The sequence below is a fragment of the Haliotis asinina genome, chromosome 10, assembly GCF_037392515.1.
Source record: "Haliotis asinina isolate JCU_RB_2024 chromosome 10, JCU_Hal_asi_v2, whole genome shotgun sequence".
NCBI lineage: Eukaryota > Metazoa > Mollusca > Gastropoda > Lepetellida > Haliotidae > Haliotis > Haliotis asinina.
In genome coordinates this window covers 42,648,274-42,666,616 of record NC_090289.1, presented here as the reverse complement: position 1 = coordinate 42,666,616, position 18,343 = coordinate 42,648,274, and the positions used below count along the sequence as shown (strand labels likewise).

The following is an 18,343-nucleotide window of genomic DNA, read 5'->3' as shown; positions in this document are numbered from 1 at the left end:
AATTCTTGATAATGGACAGATTGATTCGACCCCTTAATTTCTAGAAGCAGCATAATATTTTATTAATGTTCCAATTTTAAACTTGTGACAACTTTAGAAAATCTTAATAATGGACAGGTAATTGACTTATTAATTTTTCAGGGACCACATACATTAAACTGACCACAATTCTAAACCAGAATGACGACTATAAAACTCTTCTTGATAATGGATAGATTAACTGACCCCTGATGTTTTCAGGGACTGCATGTATTAACTTTATGCTCCTGACAATTTTATACCAATATGAAAACTCTAGAAATTCTTGATAATGGACAGATTAATTCGACCCCTTAATTTTTAGGGGCAGAATAACATTTGATTAATGTTCCAGACAATTTTAAACTAGTGACAACTTTAAGAAAATCTTGATTATGGACAGGTTAATTTCATGTAAAAGTTTAGTGGTACTACCTATCATGCACATGCACTCATTCAGTATTACTGCACTAATCTACATTAATTAACATCATCAATTAACCTGGCCTTAAATCTGTACTCATGCATGACTATACGCCTCATCTTAACACTTTTTCAAACACTTTCAATATGAACATGCAGTTCATGCTGTATTCAGGGGATGTATCCCCTTTTTTGCTCAAAAAAATACCATACCATATTTTCAAGTTTATATTTCAATAAGATATTCCTGTGGCAGGAGACTAGTGAGACCCCATGTTTCTGTACATAGATGAGGCTATGATATGATCTAACATGTTTGTGAACAAAGTTAATGATAAAATAGTTTAAGTAAAAAGCAGATACATAGAGCTGAGGAATACAGCAAGCCTACAATAGGTGATATAGATGTACAGTAGATTGACAGCTGTCAATCAAGAACAACAACCAATCAGAGGCCAGCAAATGAAATATTATGAATAGTCGTTTGTTTTACTGGAATGTACTGATTTATAATTGCTGTGTTGTGTCTAGATTATATATACATAAGTAGATACTCTTGCAATCAGATCAATCAAAGAAAGTATCATTTTTCATTGATCAAACAACTTTCATATCGGGCTGCATTTAAAAAATGAACAACACAAATGAATGGCTAAAAATTTTAAATATACAGAATACGTTTCTACGAATCTCTTTCCAATGTTGATTTCATCATTTTGAAGAGATCGCAAAGTCTCGTTAGAAGTACAAAACAAAAATCACAATAAAGTTTGATAAACAGTTTAGACACTTGTTCACAAATGCCTGAGAAATCTCCAATTTCATTGGCTGGCCTGACTAGACAAGCTGTCAATCACTGTCAATCAACTTACTCTCTCCATATGAAACCAGAGTATGTTGGACTGCAATGAACAATACTAATTTTATAGCAAAGTCATTATAGTTTTTCCTATGCCAAATAAAGACAAAACTTTTGAATATATTTTATACATTTGTCCATGTATCAGTTTCCCCTTTTAGACAATGTGATTTTCCAGTGTTCCATACCTGAACCAAAGTTCATCTCTTGATAGCGTTGCTGAATGAAAATCTGACAGAAAGCCATTCTAATCAGTGCTAAATGCCTGAAAATGTCTCCTAACAGTGATACAAATCCTTGAAAAGCTGCTCTCATTTGCAGTTAAAGGCAAACACAGAAACACAAATCAACAATGTGAAAATCAAAGACCCTTAAGCCATAATACAGAATCATGACAACTCAATCATGTCCCACAAAAGTTTTACTATTTAGCAAAATCCACCTTTCACAGTTCAGCTTGGTAAACATGCCGAAAGGGTGAAGGTAAAATCAAATAAAGCAATTTTCACGGAGGATGTTTCTAGAACAAACATCTTGCAATCTCTAAAATCTATAATCTCAGTTCTCGCTAAATACAGATTTGAGGACATTTCATTTCAGACGAGAAAATCTTTCACCCAACCAATAAGAGTCACTTATATCAGGAAGCAACATTTGGAAATTCTACAATAACAGGTTCCATGGCAAATTTTATCAAAGCATTATCTATATCCCCCATGCTGTGGTATAAATATCTAACTGGAAGAGCCTTCCAAAGCTATTAAACAATGTATTTCTAAAGTATATTCTGAAATGGAAGTTACAGTTCCAGCTCAAGAAAGATGGTCTGTCAAAGGTCATGAAAAGTTGTTCTGATCTGGCCAATAATAACATGTCAAAAGATCTTTATTTAGATGAAGGAAGAATCACATTCTAATATTGTAAACCAGTCCAGACCAAAACAATATCTTAACTAAATTCCTTTTAATTTTGTTTCTTAACTTGGCAAAATATTAGGGTAGGCTTGTCTGTTAAAAGAGAAATTCAACTGGTCTGGCCGAAGTAATATTTCTCTGTTCTAATACTACATGTACTGATATAACTGGTCATGTTTAGAATACCAATACTGTGAACTGGTTCACTGTCAGCACCGATTACAAATAGATACTGGGTGACAGCAGGACAAAGTCAGGAACTCAATGATCTTTCAATTGATGCCAAGTCAAACATAGTTCAATGAAACTAACAATACAACTTTAAAACTTTTACGGCCAGAGTGAGTGAGTGAATTTTTGCATGTTAGCAATATTGCAGCAACATCACGGCAGGGGACACCAGAAATGGGCAATCCCACCTGGGTCTTCAGTGTGACAAGCAAATGCTTTAATAATTAGGCTACCCCACCATCCCTTTACAACCAGATACAACCCAACTTCAATGGAATTCAGATGTATGAACAAAGGACTGCGAAATAAAATGCAAAGGGAATTCAATCTCTGTACCTCAAATGAATCTTGCTCTCAGTAATGACCATGATCAGTAATATAAAAACCATCCCTAAACCAATCAGCCATGAACCCTATGGACTGACATACAGCATTCTGCCTAATTTTTCCCCTTGATGTTCTGAAACCTGAAAAAATACAGCTAAGTTGATGGCATGACATAGTCATCACTGGTTTTACAACCCGTCACATTTCAAATTTAGTATTTCTGGGTAGAATGATGAATTCTTGTTATACCCTGAAAATTCAAAATGGCTGCCTACCTCAAGAATGTGCTGGGCTCTCATCTCCCTTTCCTGCCTCAACTGTTCCTGTCGTCTTATTTTTTCCTGTTGTTTCAATACCTTATTCTGCTCCTTCTGTTTCCGACGCTCAGCAGCTAAAACACAGCATCAGTACCCTCAAAGTAAAGCATGGTAGGCAATTCAACTATTTTGATTGTATAGAAACCTGATCAGCTCTGCATAACATGACTAGAACACAATACCTCCTTAACTACACGCAATAAAAAAAGTCCATTACACGTGAAACATGAGGAAAGAGGTTTGAAGATTAGAACCTGAAAAGAAATTTCACCCATTGGAAAGAGATTTCCCAAAAGCAAAATTACCCATCATTGCACCAATACCCAGGAATGCAGTTAAAGCAAACAGTATTCTTAGACAAAATTGCATATTATACTCACACCACAACATTCATGCAAAGAACCAACTGAACACAGTATACACACAACCATTCCAGTACCTACCATACTGACGACCCATCCACTAATTATATCAAGCCTTGGACTTCACAAAACAATGAAATATCCAGTTTGAGAATATCGATGAAGAACATCAACTTCCATTAACCAATGAAAACATTCAATTTTGAATTAAATATTTTCACATTGTTTGCTCAAGAAAATGAAACAAATGTGCTCAGGTCCTGCTTACCATGGTTTGAAATTTCTAACCAAATAATAAAATGTTTCCATTTAAGAAAACAATCCCTACCAAGTATAAGAACAAGTAGTCATTAGTTGAAGTGTACATCCGTTAATACAATTGTGCAGAACTAATACTACTGACGGATTAACGAGGGATGGGAAGGAGGGGGTTATTGCAACACAGGGAGGATCAAACACAAATGTTAGATAAGAAAGGGCTAGCGATCAAAAGGGTGTTTGTTAGTCACAAAAACTCATCAAAATATCATTTCATTCCAATAAAACCATTTCCAGCCATCATCTTTGATAAATAAGAATCATAAAATATTTTGTAAAGTGTGTACATAGTGAGATGTGACAATAAGATATATATAAACAAAGGGAATATACAGGTCTTGGGAGTTGGGTGGGGGTTATGAACAAAAACAAAGCAATTTGAGCAACACTTCAGTTGCCTACCTTTGAGCTGTTTTGACTTCTTCAATAGCTCTTTCTGCCTTTGTAAGTCAAGTCTCTTCTGAAATTTGTTCTCTGCAGCTTTTTTCGCAAGCTCTACAAATATACAGAGTCAGCTTCACTCTAAAGGTTTCCTGCATTAAGTATATGGGGACAGCAGCCTTTCATCTGCTTGTAAGGAACTTACTAACACTAACCAATTTTGTTATTTTTTTTTTTATTAAAGATCATTATGAAAAAGAAATATTTTTTTATTGATCCACAAATCCACATTCATGTTAATAGCACCTGTGTTTTGTTTTCTTAAGATAGCATTCAAGGTTCTTAGATTTAGATTCCAACCAAACCCAAAGGTCACTTTACACGAACTGCACAACAGGGCATTCAAGAACTAGATTCAACAAGAAAAACACCGAAGCACAACCCATTTACTTGAAAAAAAAATAATTATTTAGAATCATGCAAAAAGACAACGGCTGTTCAGACCTATATGTCTGTATAATAAAACTAAATACACTTTAACATGTTGATCAACTTGGACCACCCTGTCAAACAATTATTTCAACAAGATCATTTCCATTATATTTTCTTCCAATTAAATTTCCCATCAAAATCTTCTTCAACTGATAAGAAACATATCCTGTATTTTAACATGTAAGGCTGATACTGTCTGTATAGTTCTGAGATAGAGTATAATTCCCAAGCAGTGTGGCATTGAATACAGCAGAAAAAGAACTAGGCATCTGTGCTTTGAACACGAAATACCACACACTGTCTCCTAGAAATTCTCAGACAGTTGCTTCAGATGTGCTTCCACAGTGTTGTTCTGATAATTAAAATAATCAAAGACTGGTCCCAGTGACCAAACGATCTAGCAATCAATCATATTTTCCTCATAACTGAACATAAGCTATTTTTTTAACCATTGTTAAAGTCTTTGAAACACTTAGAATGGCACCTATCTTCAAAACTGTCATGGCCTGAAAACTTGTTTCCTTCTTAGAAAACTCACTTCATTATCTGAAAGTCATGACTAAATATTTCTTGACGACTCCAGGAAGTTTATGTTCATTATATATTAGTCATCACTTTAAAGTAGCAAGTTGCATCATGTTATACATATCTGCAATAACAACCTGGAGAGGAAAATCTGAAAAATGACGCTAACCAACTCTTTTTCATGACTGTAGTAGTAATGAAGCTATCATCAATTGTGAGATTTCAACCAATTCCCAACACTAGAAAATAACACCCACTGTCTCCTAGACATATTCAGACAATTGTTTAAACTACTGTTTCAGAAATCTGAAAGAAGTGAAGTTTGCCCTCCCACTGCATTCACCGAACACTGGAAAGAAGGATACTGTTACCCTCATTACTAATTATGGTGAAGTGATTGTGATAAGGACTTCTGCTGAAAATCTGCTTAAACTGCGATGCCCACCAAAATACAAGATTATGTCACTGATGTAATAGAGGTATGACAGGAATAAAAGAACTTTGTACCAGCATTTGTGAAAGAGAACACCACACACTATTGCCTAGAATTCAATAGGAACAAAACAGACAGATTCAAATAATGACACAAGATTGGTCATTGACATGTGAAAAAGGAAATAGGAAATATTGTTTTAATCATCAGCAAAATATTGACGGTTGTTTTCCAAATTTGTTGGTATTGGTTGTTAACTTACAATAACATATTTCCTTTTAAAAAAAAATATTCATGAAATTTCCTAATAAAATATGATTACCATGATCACAAGTCACTCTCAGAAGCTCAGGGTACTGGTAAAAGTCATGTGTCACACAGAATATGAAGAAATTGACTGGCCTGATCACAAGAGCCAATGTTGCTTTTGGAGTGAGGGAGAGTAAGTGGGAAGGAGTGAGACAGAGAGGAAGGGATGGAGCGGGAGGAAATGGGAGAGGTAAGGAGGGAGAGAGAAGGATGGGTCAGAGGAACAGATGGTGAGAGATCTTGGGAAGTAGAGTGAATTTAGCTTTACGCTGCTTTTAGCAATATTCCAGCAACCTCATGGCAGTAAGGAGGCAGAGAGAAAGAGAGAAGGGAGGGAATAAGACAGGTAGAGGAAAGGGACAGGAGAAAGAGACAGACAGGGTAAGAAAATTGGAGAGACAGGAAAAAATGAGGGATCAGGGGGGTGGGTAAAGAGAATGGCAGGATGTAGGTTAGGAGGGAGAAAAGGTAGGATAGACAGACAAGAAGGGAGGGAGGGAAGGAGGAAGGGTGTAGGGAACAAATGGTACCAGACAGGCCAAAGGTTAGTCATCAACATAAAACAGTTCTTGATGAATTACAACACACACTGATAACTCTAAGGTGTGAAATCACCTTTCATGACACAAACATTTTTGTAGTTCAGCTATTCTTTCTCTCTCCCTTTCACAAGCAACATTTGCATTATTCTGATTTTGTTTCTCAACCAAACAAGGCCACACAGTTACTAAACAAGCAATCATAGGCAAGTGTCATTGTGAAAGGGCTGATAGTGTCAAAGCTGGAGAATAAGCATCAAATGTCTTACCAATAGAATGAGCCTCTGAAAAAATAACTTTCAGTATAAATCACAGAACTCATACAAGCATTATCAGCAAAACAAACTAAAAATAAAACACAATGCAGAAAATAATCCTTAGAGGAAGAATTTCCAAAGTAAATTTTATTCCTGGTGTTCGCTGACAGGTAACCATGGCAACCACACTCTTCAACAACATGCATGAACTTGACAACCACAGCAAAACAGAGAAACCAGAAAAGGATGCAACATGTAACCAAAAAAAGGGTCAAAGTTTCACATCACATATTTTCTAATGCAAAAAGTTCATTTTGGTATATTTTGTTTAACGATGCAAAGCACAAACATAATACCTAACCAAAACATGTCACTTCTGACAACACATTAGTTCACTTTCATTGTTTTCCTTTCACAGTATAGCCAGTTTTAGCTTCATCAAAGTACTGGCAATACTGACACATCAATTAGTATAGCAGCATAGTATTGTAGTGTAGTACTATAGTACTGACACATCCCCTAGATCAGTACTGATAGTATTGACACATGCCTTACAGTACTTGTATTATTGAGACATCCATTATGCAAACATAGTACTGCCAGCATTTTACAGCTAGTACTGACATATCCCTAGCACAGTACTTCTAGTATTGACATATCCCCTGGCATAGTACTGCTAGCAGTGACATATCAAGTAACATAGTACACCTATCCCTAAGCTTAGTACTGCTAGTACTGACACATCCCTTAGCTTAGTAGTGCTAGTACTGATATCAACTGGCACAGTACTTCTAGTACTGATATATTAACTAGCACATTATAGATACTACTGACATATCAACTAGCATAGTACTGCTAGTACTGACATGTCCCGTAGAATAGTACAGCTAGTACTGGTAATACTGACGTATCCCCTATAATTATTTATTGTTTACACTGACATTTTCTATATGCATATGCATTACTGCTTTTTATGACGCATCTCTTAATATAGTGCTACCAGTATTTTCACTCCCATAATACTGCTAGTATTGGCGAAACCCAGGCAAGTACTGACCTTGCTGTTCAAGCTTCCTCTTCAACTTCATCTCCATAAAGTGTTTGGCCAGTTCTTGCTGTTTCTGGGCCTTCTCCTTCCTCTTCTGGGCTAGTTCCTTCATCCTGGCTCGCTTGCCCTTGGACATCGCGATTCGCTCCAGTATTTCAGCCTCCACCAGTGGCACAGGCATCTACAGAGTGAGTGAGGGAGGGAGAGATGTCACAGCATGGATCTCTCCATCATTGTTGTTTGGCTCAGATATAAGTTATATAACCCATTAGTCTGCATTGGTTCACTGTAATCTAAGGGGGTTTATTCTGCTCTAGCTGATAACAACTTCACTTTTAAAACTGACTCACAAGGAAATGTCAAAAATTACATTGATGTAAACTTACATCATCATTTTGTTATTAAAATTTTTCAAACTAAAATAACAAACCTGATATTGCAATAATATTACTTTAAATACAATTTAGGTGGGTGGGGTAACATACTTTACTAGAGTATGACATTATTATTTCTGTGAGCATTATTGATTGTTGTTTAAGACTACACTCAGCAACATCACAGCTATCCAGTGATCAACATCATGAGCATCACACTACACAACTGGGATACAATGATGTGCCAACCAACTCAGCGAACCTGACCACCCAGTCCCTAGGTCGGCTCTTACGACATGCATGGGTTGCTGAAGACCAGTTCTAACAAAGGGATCTTCACAGGTCCGTGAGAATTATAAAAGCTTTGTTGTATGACAAGCCCCACTCACCACATGTCCATGTCTCATCTCCGAGAACTCGCCAACATTGACCTTGGTGTTGAATGTAAAATTGTCTCGTGACAGGTCTGTGATGCTGTTTCTATCCAGATACTAAAACAGAAAGTAGGTTTTCACTCAAATCAACAACAAATATCTGTCTATTTTTTTTGTCCTTTCTCACTGGTTGCCATGGTGCCAATGGACAGTTATGTTTTTAATCGCATGAGTGTTGGAGTTTTATTATTAATGGCAATACTGTATCAAGGTAGGCAACTCTGCTCGAAACATTTTTAGAACCACTGGACATTTAAACCATTGAACCTCTCACCCTCATAACATCAGGTATTGTTTTCATTTTCTTCCCGCACGGTGCAAAGTACAACACTTCTCCCACAATGCCTCTGCGACCCATCGTGTGAATTGTTGTCTGTCGTCGCCATCCATGTTCCAGGGGAATGCGAAGATCATTCTCATTTGTAATGATGCGGCGACGTTTTGCTGGTGAAGCTGTTATTGCAATAGACTGATTAAAACTTGATCTCTAGGGATGAACACTAAATCTTATAAGTAAAGGTTGCCATATTCTGAGGGCATTTTCTGACATCTTTCATGTGCTTATGGCCTTGAATAAAACAATACCCTTGAATACAAAACTAACTACAATAAGGTGTTGAGTTATCTCCCTTTCCCCATCAACCTGTCATGTATCAGTTAAAAAAAAGAATCAGAAAAATGCCATACAGTCGTACACTGTTGTCTTGATATTTATGGGGCCATGAATAAATATTGACTTATCTGAATATTGACACATCTGAGTTGGGCATATAACAGTCCATTTATCATGCACATTACTTCATGCACAATGCATGCTGGAAGCACCGAACCAATCTGATTATCATTATCCCCGATTTAACCTAAGCTGCCAGTCAGGTGCTAGAAGGTTAGTGATTACATCGGGTACCCATTTTCTGCTGGATGAACAGAGCAATTTAGAAGAAACTCCATTGCCTAAAGTGAGACCACATGTGTTGTGTGCTTCATATATCATCGCTAATCCACAGGGTAATCTTGTCATAGTTTCCATTTTGAAATATAGAAAACGTGGATTTACTCCACAAACGATGTATAGAAATCAGACAGTTTCAACCTATGGGCATCTGGTGCTGACATGAATGCAATACTGGTTAACCACTCTTGATACATAACAAGTCCTTGTCATTTGACCTCCAGCACAATGGCGTTCAATTGACTTCTTTCTCAGTCGACAATTTAGTAACAAATCAACAATTAATTGCTTATCACATGATGACATAAGTCCCTGATTAGATTCTCGCTATATTTTGATTCGATACTACAATCCGTTATCAGGAGTGTTAAGTTGAAATTGAGAGTTTACACTACTGCTACCTTTGATTTATGCCAGTGTGTGTAAACACTTTGAGACAGGCACAGTTCAGATGGATACTTGTCCCAGAAAGGTAGTTGCATATCGACTTAACTCGCAAATACAGTTGAACTTTTGGCATGTAAATGAAATATTACCCCTGTACAAAACAACTGATAGTACTGATACATTCCCTAATATAGTACTGCTAGTACTGAGATGTAACGAAACACAACTAGGAAGTGCACACCCACCCTCTTCCCCATCTTCAGCTCTTGCTTTTTGTGGTCCTTCCTCGTTACGAGAAGCATCAGCATCACTGTCAGAGTCGCTGTCCCCGCTGTCTTCTTCAGAGTTGTCACTGTCACTCTCTGGAATGTACAGAAAGCGGTCCAAAATATTGGGATCATACATACAATTCATTTGTTGACTACAATTATATATGGGGACTAGGCTTGCCCAGTAGGCAAACCAGGTCAAGTTAGGAAAAACAAACAGCATTACACAAACAACTAGTTATATGTTATTTTTCACAATGTCCAGCGTAGACTGGACTTATGAAACAGATCATGGCCATCTGTAACAACTGTAGGATATAACATTACAAAGTTTGAAATAATGAACAAGAGTACATCTTAAAGCTGTCATTGCTTACAAAACATTTTATTATGTCTACATCAGGAAGTACCAAGCTCAAGAAAATGAAATGATACATTTTTAAAATTTTCACCAGAAATGACAAAACTCAGAGTTTTGGTTTAAGAAAGTCATGTTGCAATGCTGACTGACCTGAATCAGAATTATTAGAGTTGTCTCCCCCTGACTCACTACCCGAGGTATTTTGACTTGACTTTGAAGTTCCTGGGCCATCTTCACCAAGTCTGTGGTTTAGGTGTTTCTGCATCGGAATGAAAAGACTGTGATAATATACGTACACGTGCTCATGAAATATGTACAGTACAATCTGAGGATGTATTTGCACTTGATAATACAAGTTAATGAGAATAATGTAAAAAGGTTTTACAGTTTTGCAAAAATTATCTCACTGTATAAACAAAGTTGATTTTCAAAATTATAAATAATCAAACATGCATACAACAATAAGATGAATGGCCTATATATTCAGGAAATGTCAATCATAACATAACAAGTGGAGTCTACAGTTATCATGTCTGGAAACTCTCCAAATATCCATCTCAGAACTCAATCTAGAGCTTCGTAAACTATAACGTTGGTGACTCCATGAGTTTCTCGGTGCTATCATGTGTCCAGTGGGATATGCCCTGCTTACAGCTATTGCAGCTTTACTGATGTGGAGCTTGAGTCCTGTGGTGCTGGTGTGACATGGGGAAGGTGCTTCTGATGACGCCTGTTCTGGCAAGTTCTGGGCTGCTTCCTTCTCCTGTTTCTGGAGCTGCTTGAGCTGCTTCTGCTGGTGCTGCAGCTCCGCCTCCAGCTGCCGCAGCTCCTCTTCCCTTAACTTCCGCTCCTGACAAATATAACAGACCTCAGTACAGGTTCCGCATTCTCCCCATGTTCATAGCCCTAAGAATTCTTAGGTTTAATCGTAGCCAATTAGTTAAGAATAGGCTTAGGAAGTTCTTAGGGCTACGAACGTTTCAAGATTAACCAGCCAGAACTTGACTATGGGCATTCAGTCTTTGTACAGCTCTTGTCTAGGGGCATCAGACTGTAGAACATCCATCACTAGACTAGGGGAAATAAAAGAACACCACTGCATCAGACTGCAGTACATCAATACACTAAGGGGGCCAAACAACCCATTCATGTTACCATGTATGATTGTACTTTTTCCTTTAATTTTACAAACATTTCAAGACGATTAACAACTGTTAGATAGTACTGAAGCCTTCTTGTAGTAGGAGCATTACTTCAGTCCTAAATGGACATAGCACCATTCCACTTAGCAGAATAAGAAAATAATACCACATACGTTTCTTTAAATGCGCAAGAGTGAGTGAGTGAGTTTAGTGTTACACCACACTCAGTAATATTCCAGATATATGGCGGCGGTCAGTAAATAATCGAGTCTGGACCAGACAATCCAGTAACCAACAACATGAGCATCGATCTGCGCAACTGGGAACCAATGACATGTGTTATTACCAAGTCAGCGAGTCTGACCACCTGATCCCATTAGTCACTTCTTACGACAAGCACAGTCGCCTTTTATGGCAAGCATGGGTGGCTGAAGGCCTATTCTACCCAGTGTTCACAAATAGCGTCTGACCCTCTGACAAATCTGGCAGATTCGCCAGTAGTCATATAGAAATCACCAACCCGCCAGCCCCAGTGTTTGACTGAATATTTCACAATGTCTTTGTGTGAAGTAGTTATTTGCAGCATGTGACACTTGTTTGCTGTTTATAAATCTTATGTTTGTTATCATATAATGTTAATAATTTCAACGCCAATTATAAGAAATGTTAAATCTGAAATGTTTGTTTAACTTAATTCTGTGGGTCCTGTCAAATTTCAGTGGGTCAGACAGACATATGAAACTTACAGGACCCAATGACCTGTTACTTTGAAATACCACCGAGAACACTGATTCTAGACTGGGACCTTCACGAGTAAATGAGCAAGAAGTCAAGGAGGAACATTTCTTATGTATTGACAAGTTTGTTATTTCAATCGATGCATCTATTACTAAAAAGAAGTTATCTATCCATAAAAAATTTGTCTTTCTCATGGTACCAAAGAAAAGCAAATAGGCTGTCACTGTCACTGTCCTCAACCCTGAGAAACAAACAATATACTTTTCAAGCTGTCTATACTTGAACTTTGTCAACTGTGTATTCTTTCCCTACCTTATCATGTGAGGACTTAGATGAGCGACCACGTTCATGTGACTTTGAGGAGGACTGGGGTGACTCGGGTTTGCTCTGGACACGTTGTCGGATCTGGTCAGCCAGCAGCTTCTTCTTCAGCCCGTCGATCTGGTGAGCCAGGGCACCTGCCTTCTTGTCAAACTCATCACTGGACATGTTTTCTCCTGAGCTGTCATCGCTGAGACTAGAGCTTGAAGAGCTTAGATCCGAGTGGCTGCCGTTTTCTGTCATGTTGACCTTTTTGCTCCTCTTCTTGTGGACAGGTGACGATTTCTGCTGTACAAAGGTTCTCATTCTCAAAACGTTATTAACACAAAACATCATTACATACATACTATTAGAAAGTGAATGAGTGAGCGAGTATGGTTTTACATCGTTATTTGCAATATTTCAGCAACATTGTGACAACGGACACCAAAAATGGGCTTCACACATGTGGGGAATCGAATCAAATCGGTATGATGAGCAAATGCTTCAACCACTATTCTACCTCCACCTCCCCTTACATATATACTATTACGATAACATGACAGACTATTAGATTCTTTTTTCTTCGATCACTGCAGTATAACTATCAAGTTACTCCAGATCAACTTTAATAAATGAAAAAATCAGCTGGTCTTAAACTCTTTCTTCAAAAGTGAAACATATATGCTAAGCAACTAAATTGCTTGAAACAGGCAGTGGAACAAGTATGCTGAGGTGGGAGATAGTAATACCAAAGCATCTCACTGAAACTTTTATGTTGTGAATGAGTTAAGTCACATGGAAAATATTTCAGCCATACAGTCACTTAGAAAGATTATAAATTCATAGTTAATTAAAAAATCCTGTCCATGAAGGACACAGGTGTAACTAGATTATTACAGATGAAGAATTAAAACTATCATGACCCTGTAAAATTAAACAAATATCATGGACAACACAAAATATAAGCAGGCCGGTGATCATCAGCAACTGAAGATAGGTCACCATACTCAGGTAACAGTTTTGCTACCTGCATGGACCCCAGCTGGATTTACTTCATCCCTTCAGCCACTGGGTGAGTGAGTGAGTTTACTTTTATGCCGCTTTTAGCAATATTCCAGCAATATCACTGCGGGGACACCAGAAAATGGGCTTCACACATTGTACACATGTGGGGAATCGAACCTAGGTCTTCGGCATGACGAGCGAACGCTTTAACCACTAGGCTAGCCCACCGCCCCTTCAGCCATTGGTGATTTGATTTTATGATGCGTATGTCGAAGTGAGTCAATTATGTTTAGAACAGTCATCAATATTCCTGCTATCTACATATCACACAGCAACTGACAAAGACGTTTCTCTTTACATCATAAACATTTGGGCTCCCTGAACCAAACACAACTTACTTCATGTGACGGTTGTTCAGTAGGGGTTAAAGCCAATGGTGATTCACTTTTAGGTAAGGATGGCTTGTACGTTGACGATGATGACGTTGATGATGATGATGGTATGGCAGGTGAGGGTGTCCCTGATGAGTGAGAAGAGGATGATTTCTGTTTTCGTTTCCGTCCATCGCTGGGACCAGAGCCATTGAGAAGACTCCTGGTTGTGGAGGAAGAAGAGGTGGATGTAGATGACTTGGTGCCTCGTGAACGCGATGACGATGACGATGACTGTTTTGATGAAACTGGACTTCCTGTGGAAGTTTCGGCAAGATGTTTCATTCCCGACAAGAGAGAGCCTGGAGACAGCCCAAAGTCAAGATAGTAAGATAATGTGTCATCTAAATCAGAAAAGTCAAATTTTCATATATTAATAGGACATGATCAATGATAAAAAGTATTGTCCATCAGTACACATCAAGGACAAAACACTCTGCCTAGTTTTCAAAATTAAACGTCCAGGCATCCCTCAGACTATTCCATAGAATTACCAATTTTCACAAACTCTCAAGGTCATGAAAAATAAAGACAATCAACACCATAAACTTATCTGAAACCTTGGCATTTGAACCGAAATTCACTTTGGATTTTCATATCACAGCTAAAACAGGTTCCACTTGACGATCATGCTTAATTTCAATCACGTATGGGTTGATTGGTTACTTTTTCAAGTCATATAAAATGTCTTCATTTCCTTCATTTCCTACATCAGCTTCAGGCTGATATTTTCTGTCAATCTGATGCAGGCATGCAAGTTCAAGTACTTAATACTAACCAGCCAAACATCTTTACTCTTTTTAACAGAATACACTATTACAAATTCTGATCCCATTCCACACAGAGATGCTGAGACTGTAGTGTTTGTATTGAGCTAGTGACATAAGTATCACCATTAATGATTACATTGCCCTGAAAGGCAAAACAAGTGAAGACGACCTAACTGAGGAGGACCGGGGTGGCTCGGGTGTCTTATGTCAAAGACAGAGGTAATTTTATCCTAAGGTTTAATCACATCCATGAAAAAATTCATAGTAAACATGTGATCAAATATGAACTTTCATCCTCAGGAAAACAGATAGCACAAACCAGATGTCAAAATAATATTTGCACTTCATAAATTATTATCAATTTATGACATTTATTGACAATTCACTAATTCAACAAATACCTATGCATATAACAAAATGCTCCAAATAATACATTCTACAAAATTACAACCCCTGTGCAGCATTGTCTATTCTGATAGGTGTGCAGCACGTAGAATTGCTAAAGGGAGATAACTACGCTGTACTTCGAGTTGAAGTACCACTACACAAACTCAGGGCTGAAGAATATATGCAGGCAGAGGGGCATGTACACCAGAAATAAATGTTTGCTGTAGTATGTCTCTGTTTTACTGTTATCCTTCTCAATGTTTGGATCAATGCGAATGCTAAGTGAACCATTTGCAAAAACAAAATAGAACAAGCAGTTTACCAATTTTAGCCATGCAAAATTAAATTTAAAACTTAATTTTTTACGACAACAGTGCCATTCATGAAGCCAAACCGAAATTTATTCATATTTAATAGAGTAACAGCATTTAAAAGTACATACATCATTATGAAGATAATTCACTTAAAGGTACACATTTTCTATATATATATATATATATATATATATTAAAAAATTGCAAAAATCACATATTATTTACATTTGAATTTCATCTTTAATGAAACCAGCTGTAGTGTAGATTTTTCAGGGTTTAAAGAGATTGGGAAAAAAGCACTGAGTGATAAGGTGACAATTCCAAAATAGAACTTACACACTCCATGACAGGAAAGAAGGTGATATGAGAGGAGAATCTAGGTGCATGATTGATTATGTATATAGAACTACACAAGACAACACATAAGTCTGTCACAAGACCACTGTCAAAACCAGCCATGAGATTGCAAATTTCACTGAAGTAACCTCACCTTCAAATCAAAAATCTTTGTATGTAATTTTTTCTCTAATCAACAGTCACATGCCTATTCACACCAAGAAGATTCATTAAAAATACTGATAAAGATAAGTCGTTTGTAAAGATAATGTGATTGAAATTCCTGAAAATTAAGATTATATTTATTTCAATTATTTGCAGGCACTTAAAAGTTAAAACAAAAAACAGCAAAAAAAACTTCAAAAACACTTCAAATACACCTTTCCATACATTCCTTCACAGAAATTAAAAAAATAACTTTCGTATTTGCAATTTTTTATTTTATTTTTGTTTGTGTCTCATGGCTGGATGAGTGCAATCTACTTCATGTGGACAAACAACAACACCAAGAGCGACTGAGCGAGGTTGCGAGCGAGATTGTGAGCGAGCGTCCTACAAAGCGATTGAGTCGAGTGTTTGCCCGTGCTTACTGTGATCCATGTCGACAGGGGCTCGCAGCAGGTGCTCGAGCCCCACACGGTGGGGGAACTCCAGCCCTGTGGCGAGGGGTGAGAAAGATGGAGGCAGCACACTGCCCAAACTGCCAGCATATACCTCCAGCCCTGTACCCTCCGCAAGTCTACGAGCCTGCTCAGACGCAGATCGCCACCAGTCGGCGCCACCTATTGAGCAGATAAAGAGTCAGTACCCATAGGCTAGGCATGGCTCAACTTAATTATTTTTTTAATCTATAAAGACAATCCACCTATTGTTATGCATTTTATGTCTTATTACCTTAACAAATTTTGGTTATTTAAGGTATTTTACGTTGCTCAATACAATCCGATTACATTTATTTCATTAACGGACCATTTTGCTACTACAATAAGAGGCTGCTTTTTTCACAAGTACCTCTGAGTGAGTAGGTGAATGACATTTTACGCCGTGTCAGCAGTTTTCAATCAGTATCACATCAAGTTTGATCCAAGACCACCCTGTGGTCAATACCACGGGCAACAATCCATCAGTCTTCTTAGGCATGCAATCTTTTTTTCAGCAGGGTTTCAAAGGATCAGAAATCATTCTCCATCCGAAACACCCTCAGCCAAATGTATCTGTGTGTATCATTTACCAACAAGAGTAGATGTATGTTTATTGATTTTTTTTAAAGAAAGGATTCTTCTTATAGAACTATGTGTCATGTTGATATGGGAGAAAGGTTTGAAGCCATGCCGGTTCCAGACATTTACTGCTTTGTTGAATTCCTTGAACAGTGGTATCATACCAATGAGTGAGTTTGGTTTCACGTCGCTTTCAGCAATATTCCAATAATTTACAGCAATTATCACGGCGGGGAACACCAGAAATGGCCTTCACCCATATGGGGATTCGAACTGGACAACTGGACACTTAAACCACTGGACTGCCTATCAGCCTGCTGGCAAACCAACACACAAAAACATGGCAGTTGGGATTCAAACCCACTACCATTGGTAGTAGCCATAGTGATGTATATGAGCAAACTGTGACAGCCAACTCCACCACCTGTGTTCCCACATTTCAGATGAACTTTATGGTTCTTTTTACACCAGTAACCATAACAACAATTTGGTTAATTGATCAAGCCATTAAAAAATTAAAGTCCCTCAATATCTAGCACAATACATCGCAAAATATCGTCTCACTCACTCAGATGCTATTCACTGATCAAATAACTTGAACACTAAAGCTGTCAAAGATTCAGCCATATTTGTTGAGTCTCCTTGTCAGATACAAGCAATAAATTTTCAGATTTCCTTGCTGACTTGCAGCTGTGACATCTCATGTGATACTGACATCAGCATGAAAGGAAAAGTGTTTGCCTAAACTAGTGTGACTTTCCTGCATGGGCACCACTTTCATCAAGAGATAGGGTAACAGTCAAGCTGCACAAACTGTTGCAGCAGGAAAGATTCATAACCATAGTGACATCAGGCCAGTTACCACAGCTGACATCTAGAGGCCACTGTTTATACTAATTAGTACCATTAAGGGCATATCTGACCTCAAAAGCGTGACTGGGGTTTCCAGAGATTAATTAGAATTAATGCAGTTACGTAGAAGCACTTGTGCAAGCAACTATCTGTACCATCAGAATATGCTTGGTTTACATAAGTTACATTCAGCATTGGGAAAATTAAATGTGGACAAATCAGGTTGATGTGATGAGCTAGAGCAATACCTCACTATAATTAGTTCATTAAAAGATCTCAATACAAAGCAGTCTTCTTTTACTATCTACTGACAAG

The 18,343-nt window shown here is 37.7% G+C and overlaps 1 protein-coding gene across 28 annotated transcripts in view; it reads right to left on the bottom strand.

Moving 5' to 3' along the window:
- Window positions 1-18,343, bottom strand: part of LOC137298960 (bromodomain adjacent to zinc finger domain protein 2B-like) — a 99,626-nt gene that overhangs the window by 22,692 nt on the left and 58,591 nt on the right. For 9 of the 28 annotated variants that reach the window (XM_067831358.1, XM_067831360.1, XM_067831365.1 and 6 more), the window contains exons 5-17: window positions 16,547-16,738; window positions 14,117-14,451; window positions 12,723-13,019; window positions 11,183-11,380; window positions 10,681-10,789; window positions 10,146-10,262; window positions 8,836-9,014; window positions 8,517-8,618; window positions 7,763-7,934; window positions 6,718-6,732; window positions 4,172-4,264; window positions 3,048-3,163; window positions 1,314-1,343 (exon numbers count right to left, since the gene is read on the bottom strand). In XM_067831358.1, coding sequence (XP_067687459.1) covers window positions 1,314-1,343; window positions 3,048-3,163; window positions 4,172-4,264; window positions 6,718-6,732; window positions 7,763-7,934; window positions 8,517-8,618; window positions 8,836-9,014; window positions 10,146-10,262; window positions 10,681-10,789; window positions 11,183-11,380; window positions 12,723-13,019; window positions 14,117-14,451; window positions 16,547-16,738 — 1,955 coding nt within the window. The remainder of the gene's footprint in view (window positions 1-1,313; window positions 1,344-3,047; window positions 3,164-4,171; window positions 4,265-6,717; window positions 6,733-7,762; window positions 7,935-8,516; window positions 8,619-8,835; window positions 9,015-10,145; window positions 10,263-10,680; window positions 10,790-11,182; window positions 11,381-12,722; window positions 13,020-14,116; window positions 14,452-16,546; window positions 16,739-18,343) is intronic. The other 19 variants (XM_067831366.1, XM_067831371.1, XM_067831372.1 and 16 more) reach the window with 13 other exon arrangements.